This window comes from Schistocerca piceifrons, chromosome 7, assembly GCF_021461385.2.
Source record: "Schistocerca piceifrons isolate TAMUIC-IGC-003096 chromosome 7, iqSchPice1.1, whole genome shotgun sequence".
In the NCBI taxonomy this organism is placed as follows: Eukaryota; Metazoa; Arthropoda; class Insecta; order Orthoptera; family Acrididae; genus Schistocerca; species Schistocerca piceifrons.
The window spans coordinates 335,478,509-335,489,534 of NC_060144.1; the positions used below are offsets into that span (position 1 = coordinate 335,478,509).

An 11,026-nucleotide genomic window follows, 5' to 3' on the forward strand; every position below is an offset into this window, starting at 1 on the left:
TGTATTCATCTCTTGGTCTCCCTCTACGATTTTTACCCTCCACACTGCCCTCCAATACTAAATTGGTGATCCCTTGATGCCTCAGAACATGTCCTACCAACTGATCCCTTCTTCTAGTCAAGTTGTGCCACAAACTTCTCTTCTCCCCAATCCTATTCAATACCTCCTCATTAGTTATGTGATCTACCCATCTAATCTTCAGCATTCTTCTGTAGCACCACATTTCGAAAGCTTCTATTCTGTATATGTGGTACAAATCTTCAATACGGTGCCACTTGAAATCTCCAAACACTTCAACTACCTTAGTTATGGAAGCACCTTCTGTATGAGCACAAACAGTTTGTCCACATTCAAATTCACTTACCTCTGACTGTGAGACACTTGCAATGTATTGAGCACATCACACAGGTGCAATTTGCAGTCAAATACAGGGTGTTCAAAAATAAAAGTTGAATACTTTGGGAGGTGATAGCACTCATTGAAACAAGAAAACTAAGTGCAATAAATATAGGTCCGGGAATACATACTTTCTTAGAGAAGACCAGTAAACATGGGTCCGGAAATGTATACTGCCTGTGATAAACACGTCTTTACAGGAAGCGTTCAACGTGGTGTCCATTCATGATGATGCACCCCTCTGCCCTCTTTTGTAAGGAATGAAGCTTCCTTTGAAGTATAACTGGTTGTTGTTGTTGTACCTGCTGGCACGCATTGATTCATGACCCTATAGTGTCCTCAGGTTATTGATTGGCATAACATAGGCTAATTCCTCCCAGGGGTTGGAGGTCTGGGGAACAAACAGGACAAGGTGTGCACCCCCCCCACCCCCCACCCCCCGTTGGCATCTATCATATGTTTGCGCACATTGTGGCAAAAGTGTACTGGTGCATCATCATGCATAAACCACATTTTTATTTATTGCTGCAATGGCACAGCCTCCAGCAAAGTAGGCAATACGTTAATGAGAAATTCCAGATAACGCACCCCAGTTAATCTTTGTGGTAGCACATATGGTTCTATTAATCTATCGCCAAGTACATTTGCCCTTACGTTCGTTGAGAACCAGTGTTGATGCCATTTTTCTGAATTTCTTGGGGATTTACATCTGCTGATACATGCTAGTTATGGAAATTCACATTCACAACACTGTCTTTTGTGAACCCTGTGTCATCAGTAAATAAAATCTTGGATGTGACCAGTCAATCTGCAGTACACTTCTGAAACAGCCATTGCTGGAACCAATGTGTGCTTTGATGATCCTGTGGCCTTAGGGCCTGAATGTGCTGTACATGATAAGGGTACAGCAGTTATTCGTGAAGTTCCCACCTCCCCCCTCCCCAGATAAGAGAATGAGACATGCCTTCTGCTGCTGCTAATCATCACATGCTGGTGAGAGGGTTTTCTCCCGCTGAACTTAGTGCACACTCCTCCGTGTCAGGCATGCGGACTGTGTGGGGCCTTCCCCTGTCACTCTTCCAAGGTGCAAGGGTATCTGTTTCCCTCATATGCTGGGAAAGTCTGCTGAACAGCTTATCAGAGGGTACCCTGCATGGGGATATTTTTTAGCATAGAGGGCACGGGCTCGCAGGCTACGTCCATTTGTTAAACTATAGCGGAATATCGTATCTGCCATTTCTCTTGGCGAGTAGCAGGCTTCCATTGCTAACAAATGGTGGAAGAGAGAAAAGTAAATGCACTACACCATTTTTAGGTAGAAACAGTGCAAAACGGAAACATACAAGTGAATTTGCATTTGGAAGAAGGTAAAACACCTCGATACATATCCAGGGTTGACAGTACTGTATAATAAGGCACACAAACATGATGAAAACTGACATTGCATACAACATGACCCATGACACAAAACTGACTGCAGACCACCTAACAGTAGTAGAGTACTGTGACTAAGATATCATAATATCCGATACATTTGATGGAACGCCAGTACAATGAATGTGCTAATATCCACAACCAAGCATCACACAGTCCTTACTGTAAACAAATTTATCTCGGAAAGTATGTGTTTCCAGACCAGTGTTCATTGGACTTATTTCTCTTGTTTTGATGAGTACTACCATGTCTCAAAGCATTCAACACTCTTTTTCGAACACCCTGTATAACAGTGCAACCTGCAGGCTTGGCTAGCATTTGCATTTATGTTCGAGGGTGCATATCTCACAGTGTTGTTGTTGTTGTTCCCCCTCCCCCCCTCCCCCCCCCCCCCCTCCCAGCTCTCAGGGAAATGAAAAAATAGTGCAGTCAGATTTTTTTTCCTTTCAAGAAAATGATTTAAAAATCAGTGTTACACAGGTTTTTAACAGGGTGGGAACTGGAAGTTTTTTACAGTAACTTACAAGTCACCAACTGCCTTCAAAAATATTAAAAATACCTTATACCCCCAGTTCTAGCCCCCCTGCAGACTATCATATGGGCTTCCTTGAATAGAACTATTTTATTAATAGTCGAGAATTTCCCATGTATTCTCTTAAGTCATCATAACATTGTTTCGTCTATGTCATTTCTAACAACAGCATAAAAACATTTCACAATTATTTGATGATTTGTGTGAAAACAAAGTGCTTTCCATTGAAGTGCTGTCTTCCATTCTATATGAATGGTGAACCAGTTAATGCACTGAAGATAATTTTGTTGCTTGTAAGTAATATCTGTAGAAATAACTGAAAATACAATGTTACAAACTTTGTCACACTTTCACCTATCAGAATGTTAAATTATAATCATCACATTAATATTGAGAAATCATATGAATAATTGTGGTGCTTCGTTATGTAGTGTTAACATGGGAAGTTGCCCAGAGCTTAAAACCAGATATAGATGAGAAAAACTGGCAACTGCTTTCAAAGTTCTCCACTGAGGAGAGAGGGGCACATACTGTCTAAATGTATTTATGGTTCACACCGGTTACCAATAGTAGCCCCAATTTTGACAGCTATCATTCATTCCCATCACTCTTTGGTATCTGTGGGCTTCACATCTGCAGTGATAAGTACAAGGGACGTTCAATATGTAATGCAACACATTTTTGTTCTCAGCCAGTTTCAGTTGAAAAAATGCTAAATTTGATGTGGGACATTGTGGAATATTCTCGCTTCAGTCCCTATAGTTTTATGAAGTTCCTATAGGTGTCGGCACTATACGTAGCCATCAAAAAGACATTTGTTACGGAGGTGCATTCCAGGTAGAGAGCTGTCATTGAGTTGCTTTTCACAGACAACCTGAGCATCGCAGATATTCATAGGCGCAGGGAGAATGCCTGTGGAGACCTGGCAGTGAACAAAACCACATTGAGTCATTGGATAAGGCATCTGTCTTCATCGCAACGAGATCACATAAACTCGTTTTGATCTCCCACGTGTTGGCTGGCCCCACACAGCTGTGCTAGCCTGAGGAAATTGAAGAAATGACTTCAGCATGTTTGTCCCCCATAAAAATGCGAATGGACCTCTTCTTCTCAGTGACAACGCAATACCTCACACCAGTTTGTGCACCTGAGAGGAGCTCATAAATCTTCATTGGACTGTTCTTCCTCATCCACCGTACAACCCGGATCTTGCACATTCTGGTTTCCATCTGTCTGGCACTCTATGGGAAGCAGTATGTGGATGGTGGTTTTTGATGCAACAAGACGTTGGTTCTAATGTCAACCAGGAGAGTGGTGATAATGTGCAGGCATACAGGTCCTTCCAGTAAGGTGGCATAAAGCCTCACAATGAATGGAGGTTATGTTAAAAAATATGAGTTATCCAAATGTACCTACAATCTTATCTGAAAAGCTACAGACATAACAGTAGCCTGTCAAATTGTTTAGTAAACAAATCACTTAATGATTCCAATAAACTTATTACCACTGGGAAGCAGCTACTGACCTACATGCCTAATATCACCAGGTCTTGAAAATCTCTACCACATTATATTCCAGAACTTTGGTTATCTTTCTTTGGACTGTGAGGTAAGATGGCAACCTATCCATAATTGCATCGTCGTCCACTAAAATGGTATCCTGTCACTCATCAACCTCTGCAATAACCTATGCCTGTGGTACTTCCAAACCTCCACCCCCATACGTCATTATTCTGTGGACGAATCTGTTCTACATCTAGATATGTACTCTGTAAACCGCTGTGTGTTCTACATCCACATAGGTACTCTACGAACCACTATGAAGTGCATAGCAGTTAATAGGCCCTACGTGGCATAGTATCTCATGTTAGGATTTCTTTCCATTCCAGTCAGTTGTGGAGAGGAGGAAGAATGCACATTTAAATGCTTCTGTGCATGCTGTAATTGGGCTATTATTGTCATTTCTCTCTAGGTTCTTTACTTAATACTGTTTTTTGAAACTATATATGTAGGGCACTTTCATCTTAAAATCATACAGGACATGGCAATTCATGATCATGAATTTCTCTGGAAAAATATATGTTAGACCTCTATGTTACATGTATTAAGCAATAAAATATTTTCAATTTATTTTGGTTTTTGTGAATGGTATAGTCATTTGAGAAACATAAATTGTGTAAGTAAGTCTTAACACACTAGAAAACTAAAAGAAAACACAACTAATAAAGCAAAAGCACTGGAGACCTGGCAGATGTTTTGCTTTAAAGCTCCCTCTTCATACATTAAACAATGGAAAATCCAGGATGGAGTGTAACAATATTATGAGAAGGATAGTTGCTACTCACCATGTAGTGGAGATGCTGAGTCACAGATAAGCACAACAAAAAGATTTTCACACTTGATGGTCTTTGTCAACAATAGACACACACACAAGCACACACACACACACACACACACACACACACACACACACACACACACACATGTGTTTGTGTGTGTGTGTGTGTGTGTTTTTCTGTTTTTGACAAAGGCTATTGGCTGAAAGCTTAAAGTGTGAAAATCTTTTTATTGTGCCTCCTTAGATATTCAGATTTAGTTCACACACACACACACACACACACACACACACACATATATATACAAGGGCTTTCTTTTAACTTAAAAATTTTAATTTTTTTTTGTACTCGGGGTGGTTTTCTAATTTGGAAAGTCACAGAATGCTAATTTGCTTGTTGTATTACCGCATTCCTCTGATTCAGTTATAAACAAAATTTTCTCTGCTTCAGCGATCTGTGTTATGTAAACAGTTATTACAAAAAATTTAAAGAAATGCATTTTTACAAGTTTTTACAATTTATTTACTCAAAAGCCCTCATCACAAAAGTTATCAAAGTTGCACTATATAGTGTTTGGTTAATGTGTTAATAGATGCTGAGGGAATTAGATTAGGAAATGAGGCACTTAAAGTAGTTAAGGAGTTTTGCTATTTGGGGAGCAAAATAACTGATGATGGTCGAAGTAGAGAGGATATAAAATGTAGGCTGGCAATGGCAAGGAAAGCGTTCCTGAAGAAGAGAAATTTGTTAACATCCAGTATTGATTTAAGTGTCAGGAAGTCATTTCTGAAAGTATTCGTGTGGAGTGTAGCCATGTATGGAAGTGAAACATTGACAATAAATAGTTTGGACAAGAAGAGAATAGAAGCTTTCGAAATGTGGTGCTATAGAAGAATGCTGAAGATTAGATGGGTAGATCACATAACTAATGAGGAAGTATTGAATAGGATTGGGGAGAAGAGAAGTTTGTGGCACAACTTGACCAGAAGAAGGGATCGGTTGGTAGGACATGTTCTGAGGCATCAAGGGATCACCAATTTAGTATTGGAGGGCAGCGTGGAGGGTAAAAATCGTAGAGGGAGACCAAGAGATGAATACACCAAGCAGATTCAGAAGGATGTAGGTTGCAGTAGGTACTGGGAGATGAAAAAGCTTGCACAGGATAGAGTAGCATGGAGAGCTGCATCAAACCAGTCTCAGGACTGAAGACCGACAACAACAACAACAACAGTTATTGCAATCAAAGTTGGCAAAATTTGTCTGTGTGAAGTGTTAGAAACTTTTCAACATTCTGCGTATGTCAGTCATTGAATTTCTAGTGTGTAATAAACTTGTTGGCAGCACTCTTTCCAGCCTTTTTATGTTTTTAATAATCGAATAAGAACTAGCCCGTAAATCATTCTGCATAGAGTTTTGTGTTTAGTTTGAACTTTTTGTTAGATACAGTGTCAGTGAGGAAATACTAAAGTAAAAGGGTTAGGTGTGTGGGCCATGAAGAAGGGCACAAGAAGGTGGTGTTTAAGAAGAGTGAAAAACAATTCACAGTTTTTGGAAATCTGTCAGGGGCATTGCAGAAATATCTTGGTCCACAAGTAACTGCGTTACCACCACATCCACTGTGCAAGAAATGCCATACTCGCTACAACAATAAATATAGTGATAACATACCTAAACAATCACCGTAATCAGAGAGTGAAACTGAAGAAGACAGTGCAGATGTCTATATTACTGGGTGTGAAGTTGTTTATGCTTTGAATGTTAGCATTTCTGTTGTAGCCTGTAATATATCCTGCCTTAAATACCCAGACAAGATGATAAGCACAAGAAGGATGGTATGTACAAAGAAAAGTGGAAGAACTTGAAATAAATTTTACACAAGCAACATCTTCAAAACTTCGTGAAATGTGTAATGCAGATGCACTTGGTGCAGAAATTGAAGGAAATGGTATGTACAAAGAAAAGTGGAAGAACTTGAAATATATTTTACACAAGCAACATCTTCAAAACTTTGTGAAGCATGTAGTAGTTTCAAAACCTAAACATTGCTATCTTGGAAGCCACCTATACTGAGAAAGTACGATTACTGACACTGATACGAGATAGCTACTCCAAGCAGAAAATATAGAAATACATACCGACTTCCTCACATTATTTGGTTTCAAAAAGCTTGTAAAATAAAGAATGAAAAATGTATTTGGGTTTTCCCAGATTCCTACTGCAAGATGCAAGATTATACACTTAATGTTGCTCTCAAATGATGATGATGATGATGATGATGATGGCAAAGGCTGCAGCAGGCAAAATTCTATTCAGGCTGATGTTATTTCTGTTAGTGAAAATGGTGTAAGTAAAAAATGTAAAAAGATACATGACAAGATCAATAAGAGAACCATACCTCCTAATGAGAAAAGAGAACACAAATTAAGAAATTGGTCTCATAAAATTCTACTCCTTGTGACCAAAACGGGTAAAATGCCAGCCAGTGGAGGAAGTATGCACATATATTTACTGCACTAAATTGAAACTAATTTATTTCACCATAAGCAGTGTCACAGGGAAGAAGTACACAGAGAGGGACATGATGCTTTTGTATATACATCAATAGCACCAAGAAAAATTTGCAGGAGTCTGCTTGTGTCCTGGTGCTGAAGGGATCTGCATGATACTGATACTGACAGTGACTTAACCTACGCGATGTGGGACGGAGGTGAATCTGCGCCCTTTGTGGCACACGGTCCTCGACGACAGGGTTCGTTTCACAATTCCTGTAGGCTGACTCTTTCGGCCATATATTTAAATAAGAGCACAATGCTCGTTAACTAACACACCTCCACTTCATAAAATGTTGGCGTGCCATATATGTTAAGAAGTAGTGCCCAAATTTATAAGACATAAATTTATAATACAATAACATAAATACCCTAAGCACCAGATCAATAGTGTAATTATTTGTAGTGGTCTTGATGCAGCATGCTTTAAATTTAAAGAAACTTATATCTAACATAAATTATGAATTGCGGCATATTAATTAAAAGCCAAATAAGACCATACATTCATCAGAATTGACTGTCTACTGAAATGCCGCAGAAGTATCAGCACCATTGCGCTCACTTTCACAGAACCTTCTTGTCACAACGAAGTCATTGGTCCAGACGTCATCAGAGTCACTTTTATATCTACTTTCTACTCTGAATAGGTGTAGTTGTAGAAGATTAATCATGCTCAGATTCATTTCCTGGCATATCTGTAGGAGAAAAATTCATAAGAACAAAATCTGTGAAAATAATATGATAAATGTATGCAGCAAGTCAGCGTCAAACAAATCTTGACTTACCACTATTTTCAGATGATGTATAATCTAGATTGTTGTAAAATACTCCATTTTTTTCGTCTGTAGACTCATCAAGTACTTCATAAATCATTTGCTCTAAATGTTTCTTCTCTCACATTTTGTACACAAAATCAACACAACAACACACAAAACAGAGAAAACTCGAATTTCAGGTGAAGCCTACTTTAACATAGGTTTCAGTAAGGAAGAAATTTTCCAGTGAAGCCATTACTGCCAACTAGCAGTTACAGTGGAGACTACAACATCTGTAGGCCACACAGACTCTGCAGGTATCATAAATATACATTCAGTACTGAGGAAAATAATTGTAGCTGGTGCGACGTAGTATTACGTCCACTGCACTTTCCCTTTCCTGCAAGCGCCATAATATTAAGTCAGCCACATGCTAATTGTTAAAAAAAGTGAAGTGTCAGTATACTATGATTATAGTACGTCCATCCTAAAATATTTGAGATAGTTACCATTGTCTTTGGGCAATGGCTGTATATGTCTGCTATGACTAATTGTAGAAAATGATGTTCACATTTCAACAGCAGTGCCTCAGTGTTGCCACAGTTCTAGGTGACTGTGGTTTTTAGTCAGTATTAGTGGCAGCCATTTGCACTACACGACTGAAAGCTGGCAAAAGTCTTGTGAAGTTTTAGGAATCTTCTCTTTTCATATGGAGTGTGGTAACAGTAATCTTGTAAGTCCGCTAACAATACAATATAAGAGAAAAACAAATTTACTTTTATTGAGAGGTGATACTACAGTTTCCAATACTGTCTAATTACATGTACTAATCCTTAACAAAAATTAGATGGGAAAGACCCCATGTTCTCTATGGACAGCTACTCGACTGGCTGAGATGGCTGGTTGCATGGCAACCACTAATTTTGTTCCTTGTGCAGGGGATCAATTGGACGTTGGGACTTGAGTGATTGCATATTTTGCATGTTGTTTTATTTGTTTCATTACAAATTGTCCATTGTAATAGATTTGTTTTGTGTATGGTGTGATAGTGCTGTTTCTTGGAAGTTCTGTCCAATTTCCATGATCTTCCAAGGTTGCGTTTCCCCATTTATTACTTTGTGCCTAAGGACATGTACGAATGTGTACAATGGGAAATTTTGAGCAGTGTGCTATAAACATCTATTTTTTACATACCAGTACCAATAAAATCTACAAATAGTACTTCATGAGTGAGAGGGGACAGAGAGAGAGAGAGAGAGAGAGAGAGAGAGAGAGAGAGAGAGAGAGAGAGAGAATGTCTGTAATTGTTTCAGTTTTAATTTGCCCATTTTATGTTCATTTTTTTTGTACACGCTGTCTTTCAGTGGTTCAGATTCCATGTGTATATGCAACATATGAGATGCTGAAAGTTTTATGTTGTTTACCATTAATTATTGACTTCTGATTCCATTGTAAACTATTAAATATAGATGCTTTATAAGAACCTGTAATAAAGAAGTGTATGACAGTCTGAATAATTTGGATGAATTCAGCATTTTCGTAAGTGGAATGCACTTTCGTCATGTGGGAAAATGAAAAAAAAAAAAAAAAAAAAAAAAAAATGAGATTATATAATAAAGTTTTTCCTCTTTAGTGGGCAGCTACCAGTATAGGAGAGAATTGGGAAAGGGAACAGTCAAATGAATGTGAAAACATTTTTAAATGAAATATGCTTTGAATCAGTTATTACGATACTTCGTTTACACTGACTTAACAAATACTGTTGATGTTAATCTATACTTATCTTTATATACAGACTGCTGAAATAAAAAGACTTCTAGTCAGATTTTCAAAGATCACTTTTTTATATATCTTCAGCACCCGTACATTAAATTAATTGTAACACTGCTCAGATACCAAAAATTTGGTAACTATTTTCCTTGTAGTTACATGAATAATAACTCACAAAAATAAACTTAAAATTTGTGCAGAAGGAAGAATATGAAACTACCATCGAATACATGATACAAAAAAAAGCATCATATCTCTGGTCATCAGAAAACTGGCTGCTGTAATAAAAAGAAAAAATTATGATAAATTTTCACAAATCTGGTCACGAGGTCTCCAAAATTTTTGTGAAAACTGGAAGCTTAAGTATGTAAACACACATTTAAGAATATAAAAACATGCTTCAAACATTAGCATAAAACTTTTGTTCCGCTACGTACTGCCTCTCCCCTTATTTATTGTTTGTCTACCCCTCTTCCAAACTGTTGTTTGTCCCATTGTCCCATCCCCCCATCTGTTGTTTATTCCCGTATTTCTCTCTCTCTCTCTCTCTCCTCCCTCTCCCCCTCCCTCCCTCCCTCCCTCCCTCCCCATTTCTGTACTTTGTTAATTACTGTGAATAAAGGTAGTGGGCATTTTTCTCCAGGAATATTACTACTGATTGCTGGTGCAGAGTGATTATAAGTGAATTTCAGTTTTGTAAAGTTTTAAGATGTTTGACTTCAACCGTCCAAACTATTCAGGTTCTGTCATATGTACTGTGTTCTCAGATTGTTACTGAGTACCTGCCTTATATAGTATTTGAATGTATCAATGCATATTAAAGCTTTTATATTTATAGTTATTTTGGTGAACTGTTGTGCATCCCATTTCATTCTCTTTAGAAGAGAGTTAAATTGAATTGACATCTTACTGCCAGTGTGATTCAGTAATATTGCATATAAGTGCCAAGCAAAAATTGAATTAGTTTTATACATAATAAATGAATTATCCTGTAATAACATGAAAAAGTACATTGGTTACACAAATGATTTGGTAAATGTGTACATCTTTTTACACACTTTTTAGGAAAATAGTTCTGGCAGTGATTAAAAATTTTTAAAAATGGTCAGTTTCATAAAATGAACAGTGGCTTCTCCGACTGTGAGGAAGTTTAGGACAGGCGTGCTTACTTTTTCCACAGTTTTAAAGTATCTGATCCTTGTAGCTTCAGACCTGGTGAAACTACTTTGACTTCAGATGATATAGAATGACATAT

At 37.9% G+C, this 11,026-nt stretch overlaps 1 protein-coding gene across 1 annotated transcript in view; it reads left to right on the forward strand.

Annotated features, from left to right (window-relative positions):
- Positions 1-10,612, forward strand: part of LOC124805336 (RING finger protein 121) — a 100,041-nt gene extending 89,429 nt beyond the window's left edge. Inside the window, exon 8 of the mRNA XM_047265856.1 lies at positions 8,849-10,612. Within this exon, the coding sequence (XP_047121812.1) occupies positions 8,849-8,969 (121 nt within the window). The 3' untranslated portion in view covers positions 8,970-10,612. The remainder of the gene's footprint in view (positions 1-8,848) is intronic.
- Positions 10,613-11,026: the final 414 nt, after the last annotated feature.